This window comes from Oncorhynchus masou, chromosome 11, assembly GCF_036934945.1.
Source record: "Oncorhynchus masou masou isolate Uvic2021 chromosome 11, UVic_Omas_1.1, whole genome shotgun sequence".
In the NCBI taxonomy this organism is placed as follows: Eukaryota; Metazoa; Chordata; class Actinopteri; order Salmoniformes; family Salmonidae; genus Oncorhynchus; species Oncorhynchus masou.
In genome coordinates, this window is record NC_088222.1 from 33729045 (window position 1) to 33753786 (window position 24742).

Here is a 24742-nt window from a genome sequence, read left to right on the forward strand (position 1 = left end):
GGACATGAGGTGACAAAATGACCAGCGGAGCCGCAGTAGAGACAGAGGCGATTGGTGATTCTCCGTTCCTTCTCCTTGGCCGAGATGCGGATACCCCCAGCTGCATAGGCTCAGCATCCGAGCCGGCGGAGGAGGGTGGCAGTGATGCGGCAGGTGGCAGTGATGTGGAGAGGGGAGCAACGGAGAACGCGAGCTCCTTTCCACGAGCTCGGCGACGAAGATCAAACCGTCGCTCTATGCGAATAGCGAGAGCTATTAAGGAGTCCAGACTGGAAGGAACCTCCCGGGAGAGGATCTCATCCTTAACCTCGACGAGGAGACCCTCCAGAAAACGAGCGAGCAAAGCCGGCTCGTTCCAGTCACTAGAGGCAGCGAGAGTGCGAAACTCAATAGAATAATCCGTTATGGATCGATTCCCCTGACATAGGGAAGACAGGGCCCTGGAAGCCTCCTCGCCAAAAACAGAACGGTCAAAAACCCGTATCATCTCCTCCTTAAAGTCCTGATACTGGTTAATACACTCAGCCCTCGCCTCCCAGATTGCCGTGCCCCACTCACGCGCCCGTCCGGTAAGAGAGAAATGACGTAGGCGATGCGGGCTGCGCTCCTGGAGTAAGTGTTGGGCTGGAGAGAGAACACCACATCACACTGAGTGAGGAATGAGCGGCACTCAGTGGGCTCCCCAGAGTAACACGGCGGGTTGTTGATCCTGGGCTCCGGAGACTCGGAAACCCTGGAAGTGGGCGGTGGAACGAGGTGGAGTTGGTGAACCTGTCTTGTGAGGTCGGAGACTTGGACGGCCAGGGTCTCAACGGCATGTCGAGCAGCAGACAATTCCTCCTCGTGTCTGCCTAGCATCGCTCCCTGGATCTCGACGGCGGAGTGAAAAGGGTCCGGAGCCGCTGGGTCCATTCTTGGTCTGATTCTTCTGTTATGTACTTGAGTGAAGACCCAAAAGCGGTTTTAACAGAAAACAGAGTTCTTTAATGAAAAAACAGGAATGGCATAAATCCTCTTCCAACGTAGTCAATGGAACAAAAAGAACGTTAGTATAATGCAGGATGCACCTGCCAGGCGGACTCCGACAGGATAGGACAAGGTGGAAGCAAACGGGACGACAGCTTGCTTCTGGCATCAAAAACACAAACAAGAATCAGACACTGAAAGTAGCAGGAACAGAGAGAGAAATAGAGACCTAATCAGAGGGGGAAGGGAGAACAGGTGGGAAAGAGTGAATGAGCTAGTTAGGGGAGATGTAGAACAGCTGAAGAATGAGAGACAGAGAAGGTAACCTAAAAAGACCAGTAGAGAGAGACAGAGTGAAGAGAAAGGACAGGAACAGACATAACAAGACATGACAAAGAAATGCTCTGAAGGTGATGAAGCCCACTGTGGACAAAGTGGACGCAGCTGGGGAATACTTCCACAGGAGCACAGTAGTTGCTGAAAAACTAAAGTCTACACAACACCAGATGGGGATGCCTGAGCTGTGGCCTAAACATGACTGCACTACAAGGTGGAATTCAACATTGTATATGTTGAAGCGGTTTATTGAGTCAAAGGATGCCATCATCTCAACCTTGGCCATTGTCAATGCACCTGTTGATGCTCTGACTCTAGAGGAATGGGAGGTGGTGGAGGAGATGTGCAGAGTCCTGGAACCCTTTGAGCAGGGCACTGTGGAGATCAGTGGAGAGAGGTACAGTAAGCAGTTATTACTATATCATTAGTTAATCCAGTATTATATACGTATATGAGCAGTAGATGAGTATGTAGTATCAGTAGACAAAACATGAACCTGAACTAATAAGGTACTGTTCTCTCTTTTCAGCTATGTGACAGCCTCAAAAATGATACTCCTGTGTAAGGGTCTGCAGTGAATCACAGCCAGACACCAGAGAGAAGCAAATGTAACCACAGGACATGTGACAGAGTTGATGGACACCCTATGTTCATCAATGGACAGAAAGTTATACAGAATGGAATATAATCACGTGCTATTAGAAACCGCTGCACTTGACCCCAGGTTTAAGAAGTTAGCCTTCAGTGATGCCAGAGCGATTGATGAGGCTCTTCAAAGAACAAGGTCCTCTACTCCGACAATTAATCCACACATAAAACGGCAAACCGAATCATTTCCAGTCATCTCTCCTCCTTCCAGGCTTTTTCATAATTGAACTTATATGGTGATGCATCTAAACTTTCATTATATTACCACGACAACTGGCAACAAAGTTCCGTCTTTCAATCACCCACGTGGGTATAACCAATGAGTGCCCATTGAGGAGATGGTACGTGTGTACCTGCTTCTATAAACCAATGAGGAGATGGAAGAGGCAGGACTTGCAGCACAATCTGCGTCAGAAATAGGAAGGAGTTCTGTTTTGGTCCTTGGCAACGCAGACGCTCGTTGGTGCGTGAGCAGTGTGGGTGCAATAATTGAATAACATGGATTTCTACATTTATTTTGCGACGCTCGCGCACGCGACGTGTCCGGTCTGGTAAATGTAAAATAATAGTCCTTTCTATTTCTGATGCAGATCGCGCTGCAAGTCCTGCCTCTCCCATCTCCTCATTGGTTTATAGAAGCAGGTACACATGTGCCATCTCCTCATTGGTTATACCCACGTGTGTGATTGAAAGACGAACTGCTGCCAGTAGTCGTGGTAATACTATTAAAGTTTAGATGCCAATCACCATATAAGTTAAACAATGAAAAAGCCTGGAAGGAGGAGAGATGACTAGAAACAATTCGGTTGACGTTTTTTACGTGTGGATTAATTGTCGGAGTAGAGGACCTTGTGCATTTCAGGTAAGATAACAACCTAATGTTTATATCTAGGACAAATAAGCAAGCAAGTGCAAGCTAACTAGCTAAATTGCCAAAAATGTTTAATGCTTTTCGTACTGTCCCCAAATTTATATCATTGGTTCAGAGTTTGTTTTGATATTTTAACCTGTGTGCCATGATCGCATTTGGTGTAGGGGGACAAAATAAATGTATGCACGATGGCGCACGCACGTGGTGAATATCCTCACCACCAGCAGTAATTATGTAGTTGAGGTGCTTAGATTCGGCCCTGGCTGTTAATGGCAAATGAACAGACAATGGGCTGAAAGTAAGAGGAAGAGAGAACATGAATTAGTAATGGTCTGAAAGCCCAGGGAGATGACAGACAGACCAGCAGTTAGGGTGATAAATGCTGTCTGTGCCTCTTACCTGCCAAATGGACTGAGGATGGAAGAGAGGAGGAGGAGGGGAAGGATGAAGGAAAAAAGGACAGAAAGATCAATTTGCCGCCATTACATGGATGTTTCGCTCAGCTGCCTTTTAGAATACTGTTTATTGGGATGTTAAAAAGAAAGACATTAGTCTTCTGTGGCCCTGCCTAGTCCCCAGATTCGATGTAATATGTTTGGAAAGGACTCCCAGACACTCATAGTGGTATTTAACAATTGGGGTTCTTTGGAAATTCAGTGCAGTGTTTTCTTATTCACTCTGTGAATATTATGGATGATCCAACACATCTGCACACCACAGGGGTGAACAAAAACCCTGGCTAATGTTCTTAAAGCCAGATTCATTGCTAAAGGAATCCTTAATTAGGTCATTAGATCAGGGGAAAAACACCTACTTGTTAATTTTTGGAGTGAAATGAAATCAACAAAATTGCAGAAGTGGATAATTGGGAATAAAACCTATGGTGCTGAAAATCATTGAATGAATTTGATTGAAGGAGGATGTTATATCATACTGGTGGGTACTGGTATGGCAACTTCCGGTTCCATCACCGCCTGGTATGGCAACTGCTCGGCATCCGACCGTAAGGCGATTCAGAGGGTACTGCATAAGGCCCAGTACATCACTGTGGCCAAGCTTCCTGCCATCCAGGACCTATATACTAGGCGGTGTCAGAGGCTGGCCCAAAAAATTGTCGATGACTCCAGTCACCCAAGTCATAGACTGTTCTCTCTGCTTCGCATGTCAAGCGGTACCAGAGCGAGAAGTCTAGGACCAAAAGGCTCCTAAACAGCTTCTACCCCCAAGCCATAAGACTGCTGAACAATTAATCAGATGGCCACCTGGACTATTACATTGACCCCCCCAATTTACCCCTACCTACATGTACAAATTACCTCGACTAACCTGTACGCCCGCACATTGATTAGGTACCGGAATCCCCTGTACATATCCTCATTATTGTTATTTTATTGTGTTACTTTAAAATTTTTACTTTAGCTTATTTGTAAATATTTTCTTAACTTAATTTCTTGAACTGCATTGTTGGTTAAGGGCTTGTAAGCAAGCATTTCACGGTAACGTCTACACTGTTGGTTAAGGGCTTGTAAGCAAGCATTTCACGGTAAGGTCTACACTGTTGGTTCAGGGCTTGTAAGCAAGCATTTCACGGTAAGGTCTACACTGTTGGTTAAGGGTTTGTAAGCAAGCATTTCACGGTAACGTCTACACTGTTGGTTAAGGGCTTGTAAGCAAGCATTTCACGGTAAGGTCTACACTGTTGGTTCAGGGCTTGTAAGCAAGCATTTCACGGTAAGGTCTACACTGTTGGTTAAGGGTTTGTAAGCAAGCATTTCACGGTAACGTCTACACTGTTGGTTAAGGGCTTGTAAGCAAGCATTTCACGGTAAGGTCTACACTGTTGGTTAAGGGCTTGTAAGCAAGCATTTCACGGTATGGTCTACACTGTTGGTTAAGGACTTGTAAGCAAGCATTTCACGGTAAGGTCTACACTGTTGGTTCAGGGCTTGTAAGCAAGCATTTCACGGTAAGGTCTACACTGTTGGTTAAGGGCTTGTAAGCAAGCATTTCACGGTAAGGTCTACACTGTTGGTTAAGGGCTTGTAAGCAAGCATTTCACGGTAATGTCTACACTGTTGGTTAAGGGCTTGTAAGCAAGCATTTCACGGTAAGGTCTACACTGTTGGTTCAGGGCTTGTAAGCAAGCATTTCACGGTAATGTCTACACTGTTGGTTAAGGGCTTGTAAGCAAGCATTTCACGGTAATGTCTACATTGTTGGTTAAGGGCTTGTAAGCAAGCATTTCACGGTAATGTCTACACTGTTGGTTCAGGGCTTGTAAGCAAGCATTTCATAACAATCAACTATTTTTGTTTTCTTTTGATGGAAGTCTGTTCCTTTGATACTTTGCCTCAGATCACCGTTTCACCCTCCCTTCCTCCATCCCCCCTCACATCCTCCTCCCTACTTCTACCCCCCCCCCCCCCTTCATGTTTCCATAGAAATGAGTTGCCAGTAGGAAGGTGGGTTGGGGTTGTATGGGTTAATTGGGGGTAGGGTTTATCAGTCCTCGTCCACACAGATTGTACCCCCCCATCCCACCACCCTCCTGGTCTCCAGGGTACGCCTCTGAAAGAAACCATCCTCCTGCTGTTTACCATGTATCCCTCCACAGGGCTCGCCTCTCAGAGAGAGAAAGGTGTGTGTGTCACAAAGGTGTGTGTGAAGTGGTGGTGTGAAGTCATCATACACATGATGGGCCCGGCCTGCACATTTACACGTGCACGCAGCACAGACATATAGACCACCAAGTCTTCGATGTATTTGGTAAATGTGCAATACCCTCATGTCATGTTAGCTAATGTCAATCATCCGAAATGTTTATAGTGTGACCATATCTCATTCATGATATCATAACACTGTGAAATCACAACATCTGTTGTCCTACCTATGTTTATTTTTTATGCAATGACCCAACAGTGTCCTCTAGTGTATGGATCATTACAGTAGTTCTTAGATTGTATCACAAATTCAGCATTTCACCTCATAAATAAAGATTGGGGGAATATTCTCTCCCTCTGCTACAAATGTTCCAATATACAAATAATTCCTTTTTATTTCTAGTTGTTCGTTTATGAACATATTTCACATATTTTAGCAAGTCAATATTTCAGGATGTTTCTGCTATTGACTTTATAAGACTTCAGGATATACTTATAAAATACATGCATTTTCCATATTTATAAATGGTAGATTTTCTCAGTTATAGAAAAATATCAGTTTAAAAGAAAATGAAGGGATTGCAGAATATATGTGTAACGGTAAATGAGTGAATAGGTGTGGAGTCAGGCGCAGAGAGCAAGGATACGGCGAAAACACGCTTTAATGTCCAGAAAATCACACAAACAAAAACAGGCGAACAACACATGTGAAGAATTAACAGGACAGCGAAAAAAGGAAAAAAAAGTACAAAAACACAACCACTCTAACACATACAGATGAACAAGCCCGCACAAACAGAAGCGGGCTGAACTAACTTAAATAACCCCACCCTAACAACCAAACAAGAAACCAAACAAACACAGAACAATGGATCGGTGGCAACTCGTAGACCAGCGACGACGAGTGCCGAGCGCCACCCGAACCAGAAGGGGAGTCACCTTCGGTAATATTCGTGACAATATGATATTTTTTAAATAAGATTCACTATACAAATCCTAACAAGACAACATTAATTTCCAAGGCAAACAGTGCTTTGTATACAGTATGTATTTAAATGTATCAATGTTGAAAAAATTGAAGAGACCCTGATGTCATCCAAATTAATAATGAATTCTGCCCTTTTGATACACTTAGTTTTTTAATAATATGCCTTTTAGTTTAATCATAATGATCTGTATTGACCTCTTCATTTCTGACTACTAGGCAACAGCTTGAAGAAATGAAATACCAACTTTACTATGTCTTTGAGTTCACTAAAACTAGCCCTAAGTATTGAAAACATGATAGGTATAGTTATCTTCTTTGGGTTTGAGGCTGAAGCTGTAGGTTCCAATTCGCTTCCTGTGGCTGAAGAACAAGGAAGAGAGACTCCCGATAAAGAGGAGGAATAGTCCTATTCCCAGTAAACTGTAGCCCACCAGACGAAGTGTATCAGATCTCTCTTCGACGGACACTGACAGAAAACACGTCAGAATATATTAACTCCACAATATGTACAGTTGATCATCCTATACATCATGTAGCCTCGTACAAACCATCCTGAGCCTTTTTCTAAAATGTGTTATTAGATTGGAGAACATATTAGGAGGGATCTTAGACCATTCCTCCATACAGAATCTTTCCAGATCCTTGATATCCTTCATCTACCCTTATGGACTGCCCTCCTCATTTCAATCCACAGGTTTTCAATGGGTTTCAAGTCTGAGATGGCCATTGCAAAATGTTGATTTTTTGGGGGGCCAATGAACAATTTCTTGATGTGTACTTGGGGTCATTGTCTTACTGGAAGATCCACCTGTGGACAAGTTTCAGCCTCCTGGCAGAGCCAACCAGGTTTTTGTCTAAAATGTTCTGGTACTGGGTAAAGTTCATGATGCCGTTGATCTTCAAAATGGAATGACATGAATCCCTCCCAATGTGTTCTCCAATCTCCTAAAACGTTTTAGAAAAAGGCTCAGTGCCGTTATCCTCGCAAGGTGAGGTATTGAAAGGTATTAAAAATGGGTGACAATCATTTTGACCCCTATCCTTTTGAGAGAAAAAAATATTACAAGTTACACCATCTCTTTTGGGTGAGCAATTGTATTAGTATAAAATAATATACTTTCCCATTTATTTATAGCTCTGTATTGGCATGATTTATTTTATATATTCTTTTTGCTTATCTTTATCAAGGGTGCCAATAATTTTGGACTTGGCTGTCTATGAAATTATCAGTAGCCTAGTCATCACGTTGTCACAGTATAGCTTATTTTGATGCAGTCACACTTTGAAATGCATTTACTGTACCTTTGTGTGATCTAAGCAATGGTCCACAGGATGCTTTTGCTGTTCCAATTAGATTGGAGAATCTTTCTGTCCGCCCAAAGCAATCCTGACAAAGGAAAAGATTATGGAAAGAGAACAACATTGAACGACACTGAACAAAAATATAAACACAACATGCAAATATTTAAAAGATTTTACAGAGTTACAGTTCAAATAAGGAAATCAGTCAATTGGAATAAATAAATGAGGTCCTAATCTATAGATTTTACATGACTTGGAATACAGATATGAATCTGTTGGTCACAGATACCTTAAAAAAATGTAGGGATGTTGATCAGAAAACCAGTCAGTTTCTGGTGTGACCACCATTTGCCTCATGAAGCGCAACACATCTCCATCGCATAAAGTTACTCCATATTGGCGGGAACTGGAACATGCTATTGTACATGTAGATCCAGAGCATCCCAAACCTGCTCAATGAGCAACATGTCTGGTGGGTATGCAGGCCATGGAAGAACTGGGACATTTTCAGCTTCCAGAAGTTGTGTACAGACCCTTGCGACATCATGCTGAAATATGAGGTGATGGCAGCGGATAAATGACACAGCAATGGGCCTCAGGATCTGGTCAAGGTATCTCTGTGCATTCAAATTGCCATCGATAAAATTTAATTGTGTTCGTTGTCCGAAGCTTATGCCTGCCATACCATAACTCCACCATGGTGCACTGTTCACAACGTTGAAATCAGTAAACTGCTTGCCCACATGACGCTATACAAGCTGTTTACCATCTGCCCGGTACTGTTGAAACCGGGATTCATACGCGAAGAGCACACTTCTCCAGCGTGCCAGTAGCCATTGAAGGTGAGATTAGCCCACTGAAGTTGATTACGAAGCCGATCTGCAGTCAGGTCAAGACCCTAGTGAGGATGATGAGCACACAGATGAGCTTCCCTGAGGTGGTTTCTGACAGTTTGTGCAGAGATTCTTCGGTTGTACAAACCCACAGTTTCATCAGCTGTCCAGGTGGCTGGTCTCAGACAATCCCACAGGTGAAATAGCCGGATGTGGAGGTCCAGGGCTGGCGCGGTTGCACGTGGTCTGCGGTTGTGCACCGGGTGGATGTACTGCCAAATTCTCTAAAACGACGTTGGAGACGACTTATGGTAGAGAAATGAACATTAAAATCTCTCACAACAGCTCTGGTGGACATTCCTGCAGTCAGCCTGCCAATTGCACGTTCCCCCAAAACTTGAGACATCTGTGGCATTGTGTTGTGTGACACAACTGCACATTTTAGAGTGGCATTTTATTGTCCCCAGAACAAGGTGCACCTGTGTAATGATCATGCTGTTTAAGCTTCTTGATATGCCACACTTGTCAGGTGGATGGATTATCTTGGCAAAGGAGAAATGCTCACTAACAGGGATGCTAGGTTTCTTCCTAGGTTTTGGCCTTTCTAGGGAGTTTTTCCTAACCACCGTGCTTCTACACCTGCATTGCTTGCTGTTTGGGGTTTTAGGCTGGGTTTCTGTACAGCACTTTGAGATATCAGCTGATGTACGAAGGGCTATATAAATAAATTTGATTTGATGTAAACACATTTGTGCACAACATTTGAGAGGGAAAGGTTTTTGTACATATGGAACATTTCTGGGATCTTTCATGAAACATCGGATCAACACTTTACATGTTTTGTTTACACTTTTGTTCAGTATAATTAAACATTCTCCAAGTAGAGCATTTTTCAAGAGCCTCTAGGTAGTCATATCAAAGAGGTTGAAAACAGTGGTTAAATTGAACTGGAGATACCCGGATCAAAGCGAGAGCCAGGCAGAGCCGAGCTCCAGCACCTTATGGGAGTAGGATAAAAAGTAGTAACCCTAACCCAAACCCTAGAATAGTAATACATTGTACTTACAGCAGTAACACTAACCCTAATTCTAACCCTAATCTTGGCATAATCCTTTTATTTAACCTGCCAGAGCTTCCCCACCTCCAAATACCCCATTTAACCCATGGTTGGACAGTAAATCTAGACATCAAAGTAAATACTGTATATTTGAATAGTACAGTATGAATAAATCTGGACAGATGCTCACAGGCTGGCAGGTGGCCGAGCCAGTCTCGATACAGATCTGAATCTGGCAGTGCAGGTAGATGACATTTAGGTTGATGTAGGAGAAGATGCGAAGAGACAGGCGAGACTTGCTGGAGTTGCCGTTCTCCACGACTGTGGTGTATGTGTTTGGGAGGGGACAGCTGATAAGAAAGAGAGAGAGATTACCGGCACAAAGCTTAGAAAGTACCCAAACACATCTGAATCTTCAAGCAAATGTCCATCCTCGGTTGGACAATACATATAAATGTTATTCTATTATATGCCACGGAATGAAAACCGAGCATCTAAGCTAACTATAATAGGGCACCTTCAAAAGCAATTGTAGAACAGACCTGTTTTCCAGAAAAACATAGGTTGTTGGTTCTAAGGGGTTGCTGCTCTGGGTGGCCCAGCACTTGTTGATGACCACTTTGATATGGGCAACCGTGGAGTCAACGCTGACCTCGACCACAACGTCCTCCTCAGGAGACAGGCTGTAGTTCTGGGGTAGTGGTGACATTCCATTCAGGAGCTGAAATGTCACGTAGAACGTCCCTGAGCCCATGACAGCATCATTGGTCATATCATACCTGTCAATACACCATAAGATATGATGTAAATAAATAGCTAAATATATCATGTGACCATAGTGACATAGATAAGGTAACCATGGCGCCTGGCAGAGCGTACCCTGCGGTGCTGTAACCAGATGAGATGATGATGCTCCTCCTGAAGGTACACATGATGGGGACCTTCAGCCACACTGTGGGAACCCTTGTAGTGTCATCAGGCAAGTTGTACAGATTCACCTGAGCAGTGTAGTGAGTGCTGTTCTGAATTGCAAAAGTTCAAATGGGAAATTGGTTATTTTATTTTCTAACAGACCATGAGGACAGTTTGATCTAGTTTGGTCATCCAACACCTGCACCTACAAGATACCATGGTCACAGGCTTCACGTTTTTAATGTATAGAATAAATGGTACATAAATAAGGACATTTTAACCTGTTCAATCCAGGTCTGTTTTGTGCATTATAGAATAACCTTTTATTTAGCCAAAACACACCACAGACTATGCTCTTTGTGACACAAGGGGGCAGTAGGTAGCACCCTCTAGCCACTGACTGACAAGTTTACTGACTCACATATAAGAGCTGTGTGTTACACTCGTCCCAAGCCACCGTCAGCTGGACGTGGCTACTGTTCCCTCCGTTCACGCCACACTCCTGTCTCCCTAGGAACAGGGAAGAGTCCCCAATGTGCCCCGACCACAGGAAGTCCCTGGCCACTGTCACCGTGATGGCACTGGCCCTGCACTCCACTGAGATGGCTTCTGTATAAGAGACCAGAGGAGCCAGAGATGTAGGAGTCTCAGGCTGCAGACTGGTTTTAATGAGACCGCTGGGCATTTTTGTAGGAACTTCAGTGATGGTTGAGGTTGTAACTGGCGCCATGGTTGTGATTGTGACTGGAGTTTTTGTTGAAACTGTGTTGTTGATTCTAACTGTATTGTTGACAGTGGTTGTAACGGGTGCGTTCATTGTAGCTTCATCTGTATTGTTGGATGTAATTGAGGTTGTATTATAGGTGGTAGTGGTTGACACTGTATTGCTGGTTGTAACCGGAGTGTTTGTTGTGGTTGCGGACATAGGTGTGGTTGTGGTCAAAGGAGCTGTATGGAAACAAAAAAAAAGACAATTACAGTTTGAACTGATTAGGCAGTGTGAGACGAATACTCTAGTAACCATATCCAGATCTGAATTTAGACTATCAAAAAAGTGAAAGCGATTACTCCATTTTGTCTACCTGAACAGACCCGTCCCGGCCTAGAGGGGTTAGAGTCCGTGAATCCATCCAGACAGAGACAGCTGTAGGAGCCCCAGGTGTTAGTGCACTGGGCCCATGGGGCGCAATCCATGTCCCCTGTACTGCACTCATCAACATCTGTTAGAAACAACAACAAAAATCTGCCATTGAATATCAGGTTAACAGTTTATGCAGATTGGTATCACTAAATGTTCTCTCCATTTAATGCTAACAGAGTTATCTTATTTCATATTCAACCTATATTTAAGCAGGAAGTCACATTAATTCAAATAATAATTTTCAAGAAAGGTCCATTGGAGAACCTGGCACATTATCTTGTACACATCCTTTTATCCAAGACTACGTATTCTTACAACTGTACAAAGTTAAGACAGCGTTACCATCTATGCTGGTGTTGTTGCTGTCAACAGTGTATCTGGAGCTGTTCTGTAGGGCCTGCATCAGAACAGAGGACACTTTCAGGATGTCCAGGGACTGACTGGGTGTGAAGATGATGGTGAAGTTCACTACTACACTGCCGGGGGCCAGACCTGTGATCTGAACTCTCACATCTCCTGAGTTTACCAGGGCCAGAATATCAGGAGGGAGAGACTGGAGGATCTGTGGGACAGTTAGAGGAGACAGTGTGTTCGTGTCTGCCATTTGATAGAAACTACAACATGTAACAACTACAAAACATGTTTAAGTGTATTTCATTCATTCCACGTTCTATGAGTGAGGACAATGACAACTTTCAAACATTCAACATTTGTAAACATTCAAAAAACATTTGTCAAAGCAGCCGTTGTGTGGAAGGCTCCTACCTCTTCCATAATACTACGACTAAGATTCTGATACATCTGGCTAGTAGGGTCCAGCAGGGCATCAGTGAACTGCACATTGGTCAAGTGAGCTGTTGCTCCAAGTGTCTGTGCAGCTGTGAATTGGATACACACATCCAGCCAAAGCACTGTGGTCACTAGAACAGTTTCATATCTGCTATAAGAGTCAGCATAACGTGAAAGTGCTCTCGTAAGTGAAACCAAATCATATTGCTGTGTCAGTGTATAATGAATAATAGAGGGCTTTCCTCTTGTCCTTGTTCAGATGGCTTTGGCTAGCAGCATAGGGCACACCATATCAGCCTCCTCATGCATAAAGCACATATAGCTAAAATGTACTGCATCAGTTTAAGTATGCACACATTTTAAGTGATATTGACATAACAAAACTGAAAAAGATGACAGAAAGTTGACATTTTAAACGCATTCTTTACATGGAACTTACCAGTCTTAACCAGCAGGCTGGCCCCCTGACTCCCATAGGGACAGGAAATGACAGTAACGTTGTGGAGAACCCCAGGCTTCAACAATGTCACCTCCCAGACTGACAGCCCCGTCTCCCAACGTCCCCTGACCTTTGACCCCTCCATCAGCACCACCAGAAAGCTAAACCCGCTCTGGGATTGGCCCGTCATCCAGGACACGTAGAAGGATGAGCCAGTGACGCTGGAAGCCTGCAGGTTGGTGATGGGGGTGGGGTCTGGGGGAGAAGGGATACAGTAATCAATCTCAACTTCTATGAAATATAATTTTATCAATTATCAATGACTTTGTGAGTCTATTTTTTTTAATAATGATTATTAAAGATGTATGTGGAGCACTTTGGAGAATATTATGCAAACAGCCACAGGGGTTCTTAGAAACAGCAGGGGAGTCATTGGGGGAATTTCTATCAGCAAAATATTAGAAGTGATATTTAAAAAAGTCCATATGCTTAAAACTGTTGCCGTTGTACAATGTATAATGGGTGTGTTATTGATTTCCATACAGCATGTGGATGGAGATGGTGGTGAAACACTCAGGGACACCACCAGAGTGGGCTCCAGGCTGGTTTGTGGCATAGTGCTGGTCTGCTGGTGATGTGTCTGCCATGCCGGTACAGAGGGGGCCGAGGTGGAGAGGGTTGGGGTTGGAGAGTTGGGGTTAGTGGTATGCTGGAGTGAGGTGGAACTACTCCAGGATGTGAGAGCTGTACTGATTTCAGGCCTGCCGGTGGTCAATACAGTACTCGAGGGTGTCACTGCGGTACTGGTCTCAGACCTGTTGGAGCTGGCATTAACTGGGTTATGTGTGGTGGCATGTATATGGCTCGAGCTCAGCATCATGCTCCTGTTTGTGGCTATGGCTGTTGGGGTATCAGTAAAGCTGGAAACCCAGGACTGATAGCTGGTACTGTTGGGTGGCAACTCTGTAGCATTGGCCCACCAGAACATATGAGTGGCATTACTGGGCACGAGTGAGGTCACAGGATCAGCAGCTGAAAAGAGAATGAGCAGTTTGAGTGTTAGCTACAAACCTTTACATCTTTCCATGAACGTCATATAACCCAGAGTAAGTACACACCACTCCCTGTCCTTACCTTGGCAGTGTACCCCTTTGTTGTTGGGGTTGAGATCAATTAATCCTGGATGGCAGGTGCAGCTGTAGGAGCCCTCTGTGTTGGTACAGTCTGCCTGATGTGAGCAGCTGCTGAGAGCGTCATGGCTACACTCATTCATGTCTGAAAGGACAGCAGCATAATGTGTAGTAGATACTGTGTACAGGATATACATTATTCAGTGTGTGTGTCTATTTGTTTTGTGTGTGTGTGTTCGCACTGGCGTGTGTTTTTGTGAGTGTGTGTCAACGGCCAGTTTTCCATTTCCAGAGGAAACATGTCACAGATGAGTGTAAAGAGGAAGTGGAGGCAGAGTGGGACACCGTGGTGTTACTGAGTCAGCTTTTCCTGAGCAGGGTTTTCAGTAACAAGAGAACAACTCTAACACACACATCCTTATATCCACCAGAAAACCCTGTGTGTTTTACGCCCCACAGTACAGTACAGTATCCCCTTACCTTCAACTGACACCGAGGTGACTTCTTCAATGTGTATGAGAAGAAGGTGCAGCTTTGTGGTCGTGTTGGACAGGGACAGAATTTCAGGGGAACTAATCAGCAGAGAGGAGGAGGTTCTAAATGGCCATATAGGCCAGGATCTGATATAGTATACAGAGACGTCATAAGAGTCCAGCGCTCCAGTCACCTGTAAGCCAATACAGAATGGTCATGGCCTATACTGGGCACATACGGTGAGAAATATAGGGACTATATAATGGACCATCATTGAGAAGAACATAGGGAGATACAGGAACCTACCACAGAGTGCAGCAGTCTTGTGTGGTTCAGGATTCCCATGTCCATGGATATCAGCCGCTGGTAATCTATCTTCGCTGTCACAGTGACGTGAAAGCACCAGCTTCTACTGCCTGAGTGAAATAATTAAGAATACTAGTATGTTTACAATATATTTTTTTTGTGACTGTACTATACAATGAATATACATATGAGGAGCGGCACCCGAGAAAGCATTTTCCACCACCATTAAATAAACACCAAATTATGGAATTTCTCATGGAAGAATGGAGTCTCATTCCTCCAATGGACTTCCAGACACTTATAGAATCCATACCAAAGAGCATTGAAGCTGTTCTGGTTCGTAGTGGCCCATCCTTTATTTTGGCATTTACCTGTATATCTTTGATCACTATGAAGTTGATCTATACTTACCTGCAGACTGAGGGTCAGTACAGAGAGAAAGGCCTTCTCTCTGGCAGCACTTTTTCCAGCCTGGGCAGTCTAAGTCCCATTCACACCCTCCACTCCTGGGTGCCTCCACAACACCCTCAGGACAGGACCCTGGCTTAGCAGTGAACGAGAGAGAGAGAGAGAGAGAGAGAGAGAGAGAGAGAGAGAGAGTGAGTATCCGGTTAAATGTTTACAAAGAGCACTGTAAATAGCATACTATAGCTGTGTTCTTGGTCCACAGCCCCATCTAGTGTTCTTTGTTAGCTGCTCCATATAAACAAGTCTCCATGACGACTGGTCCTGATTGTATTAGGGCAGGCCCATAGTACTGATGAACATTTCTTACACTTTTTAGATACATCTGTGTTCTCCTAAACATATTTTCTCTTCGTGTTGAACAACATGAGGAGATGGCAGGGTAGGCTAGTGGTTAGAACATTGGACTAGTAACCGGAAGGTTTCAAGTTCAAACCCCTGAGCTGACAAGGTACAAATCTGTCGTTCTGCCCCTGAACAGGCAGTTATAACCCACTGTTCCTAGGCTGACTTGCCTGGCTAAATAAAGGTAATATATATATATATATATATTTTTATAATCCTAAAATACAAGCAAGAATACTCACGTAAAGCACAGTAGCTGCCCACTTGTTCATAGCCATCACAACACCTCAAAACGTCTTTGATGACATTCATGTACTCAGTCCGATATGCCTTTTTGTAAACTGTGACCTCACACATCTTCCAGGGTAACCAGCCGCCACATGACCTTCTGACCGTGTAAGAGATCTTATAGGACAACACTTTACTCACCACCGTGCTCTCATGTCGAGTACACAGGTGGTAGCTGGACATAGACAGGTCATATCCTGAAATACAGGAATAGTTATATTATATATCTAATGGAGACTATCCATGTTTTTATGTTTGCAGAATCTAAGACAAATGGGCAGGGCATTCCAAAAAAACAGTCATAAAAACATAATATTGGAAAATAAGTATTTGCAGATCAATGTTGCATAAATAACAGAATATATGAACGCAAACAAATAAAAGGTTTTCATTTCCACAACTGCGAGCATTCATAGGAGTGCCCACAGCCAAGGAGCGCCCGCAGTATCAATGCTGGTACAGTAAATGCAGGTACAGTAAATAATTTGCATAGGGCTTCTTGTACATATTGACAAAGATATATCATGGAACATGGTAATAAACAGTAGAGCATACACATTATCATATTGATTGTGTCATAATTTCATTTGGCTTATTTTCCTACCTTCAAACAAAGTGTTGTGTCCCCTACAGAGGTCCAGAAAGGCTGTGGCCAGACAGAGAAAGGACATCCAACTCATCTTGAATACATCAAATATGGCATGCATTCAAGGACCTTGCTGCACGTCCATTTTCAGAGCTAAGTTGTTGGTAACGGTTCTGAGTTTCTTTCCCCTCATCATCCACACCCCCTGATCACCTTCTCCCTTGCTCCCACAGTCCCAAGTGTAACACACTGCATGGCAATATGTAGAATCTAGATGGAGAGATTATACAACTACATGGAGAGGGTGTATTCATTCACATTTGGTTCAAGGGCCATTTTTGGAGTCAAATTGATTCCTTTGTATGTTCCTATGTTTCTGTATGTTTTGACAGAGTATTTCAGGGATGTAAAACTACTGTTAACTGTGGCAAATTATCACCCCAAAAAGTTATAATATATAACCATACAAGCATTTGTACACATTTGTAGTTTTGCTTTTGTGTACTGGTTGTGTTATGACCTGCCATGGTACTGTCAGTGCCAGCAAACAACATGGTGGCTGTGAGATGAGATGGGAAAAATGGTATCTGTTAGATGAGAGCAGCAGTGTCTGTCCCAGGTGACTTGGTTTCTACTCAGGTCCCCATGGCAGTGTTTACTCTCATATCCTCACTCATCTCCTCACCCACAGCCTCCGACAGGGAGGCAGGCAGGAGGGGTATTGATTTTGTCCCATTTCCCACAAAGACTGTAATAAAAAATAAAAAATGTTCCACCCCTTCAGAAAAAGATCTCTATATCCTCTGGAATTTAAAAGTTTTACTCATCACAGCACATTCCTTACTGGCTTGGGGATGTTCTACATCTTGTAATTCTAATGTGATTTGCAATTTAACCATCAGTAATAGGAATGTGGTGGCTCAACCTGAGTGGCACAATAACCATTTCAAGGTGTCGGCATCACATTACGTAGTTCCACAGATGATGGTAATGGCCATCATCTGCAGCACCACAATCACAGTGCCTCACCCTCAGTTTCAGGTTGTTCTATCCAGTGTATGCACATGCACTACATATGCAGAAATATGTGGAAACCCATTCAAATTTGTGGATTTGGCTAGTTCAGCCCCACCCATTAGTGACAGGTGTCTAAAACCCGAGCACAACCTCCATAGACAAACATTGGCAGTAGAATGGCGTTAATGAAGAGCTCAGTGACTTTCAACGTGGCACAGTCATAGGATGCAACAATTCTAACAAGTCAGTTCATCAAATTTCTTCCCTGCTAGAGCTGCCTAAGATCACCATGTGCAATGCCAAGAGTCGACTGGAGTGGTGTAAAGCTCGCCACCATTGGACTCTGGAGCAGTGGACACGCGTTCTCTGGTGCGATGAATCACACTTCACCATCTGGCAGTCCGGCGGGCAAATCTGGGTTTGGCAGATGCCAGGAGAACGGTACCTGCCCAAATGCATAGTCCCAACTGTAAAGTTTGGTGGAGGAGGAATAATGGCCTGGGGCTGTTTTTCATGGTTCGGGCTAGGCCCATTAGTTCCAGTGAAGGGAAATCTTAACGCTACAGCCTACAATGACATTCTAGACGATTATGTTCTTCCAACTTTGTGGCAACAGTTTGGGGAAGGCCCTTTCCTGTTTCAGCATGACAATTCTCCAGTGCACAAAGCAAGGTCCATACAGAAATGGCAAGAAGACCACAGCATCAAGTGCCTTCTGGATATATGCAATGAAAGAGAGCAGACGTGCCATAGGCTGCGTTTACACAGGCAGCCCAATTCTGATAATTGTTTCACAAATTAGTCTTTTGACCAATCAGAGCAGCTATGAAAAAGAACTGATGTGATTTGTCAAAAGATCAATTAGTGGAAAAAATATCTGAATTGGGCTGCCTGTGTAAATACAGCCATAGTGATGTCTTATAATCACACCTCTCTAATTAGTTTCAGTGGTACAGTGGATCTGGTTACAGAGAAACACATTCATCCACCAATGTCAAATGCTGATTTTATCTAATGCTTTCCTCAAATGATTGTTGTCATTCATTAGATATATAAAAATAAATTAACATAACTAGTAATAAGAGCAAAATACATTATGCATTTCCATTCAGTAATTCCACATAAATCAATAGTAGGCTATCTGTCTATGGTTTTAGAGAATCACATTCTCACCTACAGAATATTGATACTTTGCCACTGAGACAGCAATGTTGATCTGATAGGAATATGTTGTTGTTTTTTTATGTTAACTCGTATTGCTTCCCAATGAAATGTTTAAGTCTCAAAGAACGAAAATATGACCTGCCACTTTAAGAGGTTTAAATTTGCCTGTCATGTCCTACATTCCCGCCTACGGGTATAAAGCAGCCTATCAGAACGCAGCACACGTGACGAGCGCTGTATTTGATGACCTCATCCCTGGAGTGGGATGACGTCAAGTTCAAGATGGATGGAATCACGACTACCACACACTCAACAGAATTCTGATATAAATTCTTGTTCGTGTGCTCTTTGGGAACAGAACGAAGACATAGGGGTAAGTTTAGAAAGCCATAAAACTACTTGATTTAGACTATCTGGCGGTAGTGCCTTATATTGAAGTCTTCTTTGGAGAAAAGGTTTTTTTCCTGACGTAACTCAGAGGGGGTTGTTTCTTATTTTTATAAGCCTCACGATCAACTGCCCTATGTGTGCTGTAGATGCTGCGTCTGCGCTGTAATGAGGGCGAAAATACAGTAGCGGGTGTGTGCGCGCACACTCACTGACCACGCACTCGTTTCTCGAGGACTGGGGTTTGATTGTGTTCCATTGAAAGTCCTGAATCATTCTCAGAATGCGCATTTCGGATGCAACTTTACACTTTCGGAAACATTGCAACACCAAGTGATCATGTGATATCACTGCCAGCAACAGTAACAAACAGACCACGCAATGCATTATTTGTTTACATTTTCATTCACCAATGTATACCATAACGAGGAAGATACTTGCCAGAGTGATAAAACCAGTTTCATTCTTAACGTACGTGTCATCGGGAATTTAAGCCACGTCTCGCATATGATCTAATGCTTGCTCCCCTGACTTCCCATCAGACACATTCTATGGGCGCGCAGCGTTATAAACTTTCCTGATATGGAACGTGTCAGACACGTTTATTTATCATGTGAAATTGATATCCGTGTCCACAGTTATGTGTGTGTGTGGAACGGAATGAACGCTGCCTGCGTCCCTGCTAAATATGACCCCATGGCATGCCATGTCTTCTGATTTAAAGACATGATGTAATCGAAATAGAACCTATAAGTGCGCATGCGTCATGTTATTTGCGTTTTACCACAGATAGGCCTAGATACATTAACTCCTACCAGTAGCTGATTTATCTAAACTACTCAATTACATTTAACATACTTTTATTCAAAATAATATGTGTTTTGGTATTCTAAAATGAATGATTTATATAACGAGAAATAATAGTCTATTTTCACTAATATATTTATATCAATCAGTTGGCACAGACTGCATAGCAAAATAAATACAGTAGCAATAAATATACATGCTTTCATCTGTATCTCATTCATACTTTTCTGAAACATGGTCAAATATGAATTTGGCATAATGCTATTAGATTCTTATACTTATTGCAACTTTTCTGCTGTTATATATTTCTTCAGATTTGATTTATTTGTTTGATTTTATGTATAGGCCTATACATTTTTAGGTAACTTTTTTACTGAAAACATGTGAATCAAAATGCAGGTCTTTAAATTAAAAGGATCTCTGTATTGTTCTTGCCTTTCAGCCAGAATGGAGAGTCTGGTGCACTACAGTAGTCCATCCCATGGCCTCTCTGTGCTGGGGGTGCTCAATGAGCAGCGCCTGAGGGGGCAGCTCTGTGACACAGTCTTGGTTGTGGGGGATCAGCGGTACCAGGCCCACAGGAGTGTGCTCGCTGCTAGCAGTGAGTATTTCCAATCACTGTTCACACGAAGGGAGTCTGAGCCCCACAAAGTGATACAGCTGGACTTCTGTGAGCCTGACACCTTTGAGATAGTACTGAATTACATATACTCATCCTCCCTCTTCGTGGACAGAGGCAGCCTGGCAGCCATCCAGGAGCTGGGCTACAGTCTAGGAATCCCTTTTCTAACCAACATTATGTCAACAAGGCCGCATGTGTCCTACTGCGTCTCCAGAAAAAGGCTGTCCTTCTCAGAGGACGATAACGACATCCAGCTGAGGAGTGTCATTGTGCGCCAGAGCCGAAGGGGTGATGCTCCCGGGGCCGGATGCTATGGTTCAAATGATCAAGGAGAACAGACTCAAGCTTCAGGACACAGGAAACCAAACGAATCAGCCAGGAACACTGCATCCAATCCCAGAAAATCTGCTGAAGCAACTGGTGAGGGTTCTGATAGCAAGCCCATCAGTTCATATGCCTCCATCTTAAAGGGGAAGACATCACACACAGGGTCATCAGTAAGGCCACAGCTCACCTCCTCAGTCTCCTTCAGTGAATCTTCAACAGTCATGTTACAGTCTGATCTAACCACTAAAGAAGAGGAGGAGGAGCAGAGGCTCTACAGATCCAAACCACAATTTCAGGGCCAGGTAGGGGAGCCTAGTCAGACCATTGACAGGAGTGGCCCACTCATAAAAAGCCTGCTGCGCAGGTCCTTATCCATGGACAGTCCCATCCCAGTCTTCTCCCCCACACTGGAGCTCAATAAACTGCAAGGCCGAGAACAGCCTGTTGTTAAGATGGTGGCAAATACAGAGGAAGAGATTCAGACAGAGCACAAACAAAGTGTGAAAGTAGTTCCGTCGCTTCTTCTCAAGTCAAGGCACCACAGCAGGCATGATCAAGATGAAACTCCAGGAAAGGAGTTCCATGTGAAGACCGAGCCGAGCAGCCCATTGTCTGACCCCTCGGAGATCATTAGGATCACAGTTGGGGATTCTCTACCAGTTAACCTCAAAAACAATGAAATGAATTTTGACCAAGACCCTACTAAGCCATTTTCTAAACTCCCTGGAAAGAGAAGGGTGAGGAGAGACAATCGAAGGTACCCATTCAAAAAGTCTAAAGGGGTGAACGAACATGATTTCCCATGTGAAGATGACGATGACAATATGTCAGTATCTGTACCTCACAACTCCAACATGGATGACAATGATGATGACTGGACTGATGATCCCAGGAAGAGCAAGATGTTTAAATGCTGGATCTGTTTGAAAGTGTTCAGATCCAGTGCTGGATTGCACCGTCATGTTAACATGTATCACAACCCAGATAAGCCATATGCTTGTGACATCTGCCACAAACGCTTCCACACTAACTTCAAAGTCTGGACCCACTGCCAAACCCAGCATGGAGTGGTACAAAACCCTGCTTCATCCTCCAGCTCATTCGAGCTGGATGAGAAGTTTCAGAGGAAGCTGATTGATATTGTGCGGGAGAGAGAAATAAAGAAAGCCTTGCTCATGAAGCTGAGGAGAAATAAGCAGGGTTCACAGTCTCAGGTATTTGCCAAAAAAGGTGGCCTGAGGTCCAAGTCAAATATGATATGCCCTTACTGTGGGAAATTGTTTGTTTTTCTCTATCAATTCAAGCAGCATTTGAAGACACACCCTGCGGAGAGAGACAACCAAGAGACTGAGAGAGAGAGCGGTCTCTGCCAAAAGGACCAACCCAGTCAGAGAGAGAACACGGACACAGAGGTTTACTCCTGCAGGCTCTGCAATGAGAAGCTGTCCTCTCTCTTTGAGCAGGGAGACCACGAGAGGGGCTGTCGACACGCAACCGTGTGCCCGTACTGTGGCCTCCGATTCTCCAGCCCAGCGGTTAAAAAAGAGCATGAAGCACACTGCAAGTACAAGAAACTGACCTGCCTGGAGTGCATGAGGACCTTCAAGTCTTCCTTCAGCATATGGAGACACCAGGTGGAGGTTCACAACCACAATATTATGACTGTTAAGGAGCAGCTGAGCCATCAAGAGGAGAACAATGGAGAGGTATCTGACCACCTTGGAAGGCCTCTCTATACCGAGGAGTCTGTGGGAGTGGGGAGCTCCAGAGAGGACATCATCGACAGTGACTCCTCAGGTCCGCCTATGTTAGACTCTGAGGATTCTTCATCATTCGTGCCCGAGGACCTGAATGCTAGCCAGTGTCACAACGAACATCACGGCGAGCTGACCGTGAAGGATGAGCCCATTGAGGAGGCCGTGAGCGAGAGGGAGGACATGACGTCTGGGGCCTCCGTCGAACCTGAGGAGCCAGGCGTGTGGCCATGCGAAAAATGTGGCAAGCTCTTTGGTGGCCACAAAGACCTGGAGCGTCACCAGGAGCTGCTGTGCCACATCAAACCCTTCATCTGTCACATCTGCAACAAGGCCTTCAGGACCAACTTCCGCCTTTGGAGCCACTTCCAGTCCCACATGTCAACCTCTGACGAACCTGTAACGAGAGAGGTTGATGACAGGCGCCCTTTGTCTCCCTCCCCCTCACCACCACCAGCAGTCACACATGCAACTGGATGTCCTGCCCCACAAGTTTTTCCACCTAAACCAATGGAGGCAGATTCAGTGGTAGCTAAAGCTGTGGTAGCAAAAGAGAAGGAGAAGCCTGGAAGCTCATCGTCAATGCCCAGGACCAAGAGGCCAGAGATGGACAGATCACACAGTAGCCCCCTACCCAAAATGGATAGTGTGGATAATTCCCTCACCCCTCAGGAATCAGAAACCCTTTTTTACCATGCCCCCACTCTCTCTGCCCTCACATTTAAGAGGCAGTACATGTGTAAGCTCTGCCACAGAACATTCAAGACTGCCTTTAGTCTTTGGAGCCACGAGAAGAGCCATAGTCATATTTAAATGTTTCTCACTCAAACACCTGTACTCCGTTTTGAGCCTCTGAGATGATACTTTATGCTCACAGCATCGTAAGAGATCAAATACAACTCAGCCGGCACAAGAAAGATTTTGAATGTATCTATTGCTGTTGGTAGTTGGCTTGCCTTCATGTTATCTTTTCCAGTGGCCATGTGTCATAGAGGTGAGAAAGTGAATGTCTGCAATGAACTGCTATTTGACTCATCAGCTCCTTACAATGGTTACTTTGCCTTTGATATTGGATTTACACAGTACTGACCTATTTCAGTAACTCTCTTTCAGTTGGATTTACCTATATAACTATTTTTTTGGATTCAAGAAAGTGCTTTATTTAGGAATTGCTGTACTGTACAATTCAAGAACAGTTCCGTGCTTTTGCACGTTGTGAATTTCTGTTGATTGATGTGTGAAGATGACATTATGAAGATGATATTAGTGGCCTCAGGCATCATGTTTATTGATATGCACTTTGCAATTCTGTTCAATATTTACATTACTTATAATGGTCAAATTACATTGATTTTAATTTCAGTTATATGAATCTTTATTTTGGATCCTCTGCATTCCATTAACATTTCAGCTGTAATCTGTTTTGTACCATAAAAGTATGGTTTTCATATTGACGATTTGTGTTAATTCTTCATTCTGATTTTGTCATGGCCTCAATGATATTTCATGTAGATTATACAAGTTAACAAGACCAAAGACCAGTTAGATTAGCAGGGGGATAAGAACTGGAAGCGCATGCAGTATTTCAACTGACACTTTTTTTTTAGTTATTTTAAATCCTGAGTAAAATAAATAATTTATTGTTTAATTTTAGCTATCACTCATTAAATTACAGATTATCATTAGTGGATTATTGTGTAAAGAATATGGCAAATATGTACTTTTGGGAAAGGAGTTTTGTTTACATTCTGCCCACTGGGTGTGGTGTATGGTAGATTTTGTTTTTAATTATTAATTTGTTACACAAATTCAACCGCACACAAGCGACTTGTAGAGTGAATTTGAATGGATAAGAACATGGGTATTTTACTCTCTGTCGGCTCAATACTAGTATGATTAAGTGTGAAATAGTTTGTTGATAAATACACAAGTAATCCTATGAATTGATTGCATGGCCTTAGCGTATGCATCCTGAGACAATTTTACAATAGATCTGTTAAAATGAAGCACAGTCAGTGTTTTTGCATATTAACTTTTTTTACATGGATATTTACAACCAAGAGCCAATAAATGTGTGTGTATGTGTGTGTATATATATATAGTACCAGTCAAAAGTTTGGACACCTAC

The 24742-nt window shown here is 43.5% G+C and overlaps 2 protein-coding genes across 2 annotated transcripts; one reads left to right on the plus strand and one right to left on the minus strand.

Moving 5' to 3' along the window:
- Positions 1-6125: 6125 nt before the first annotated feature.
- On the minus strand, positions 6126-15347 carry LOC135547972 (uromodulin-like 1). The gene is made up of 14 exons (XM_064977175.1): positions 14853-15347; positions 14553-14739; positions 14077-14217; positions 13486-13974; positions 12943-13197; positions 12480-12592; positions 12057-12276; positions 11656-11793; positions 10995-11521; positions 10541-10683; positions 10204-10440; positions 9852-10011; positions 7772-7856; positions 6126-6935 (listed from the first exon to the last, which is right to left on the minus strand). Exons 1-14 carry the CDS (start codon positions 14895-14897, stop codon positions 6748-6750), a joined length of 2928 nt encoding a protein of 975 aa, XP_064833247.1. The 5' UTR covers positions 14898-15347; the 3' UTR covers positions 6126-6747.
- A 3654-nt stretch (positions 15348-19001) lies between these two features.
- Positions 19002-24069, plus strand: LOC135548572 (zinc finger and BTB domain-containing protein 21-like). The gene is made up of 2 exons (XM_064978320.1): positions 19002-19090; positions 20354-24069. Exon 2 carries the CDS (start codon positions 20359-20361, stop codon positions 23425-23427), a length of 3069 nt encoding a protein of 1022 aa, XP_064834392.1. The 5' UTR covers positions 19002-19090; positions 20354-20358; the 3' UTR covers positions 23428-24069.
- The last annotated feature ends 673 nt before the right edge of the window (positions 24070-24742 follow it).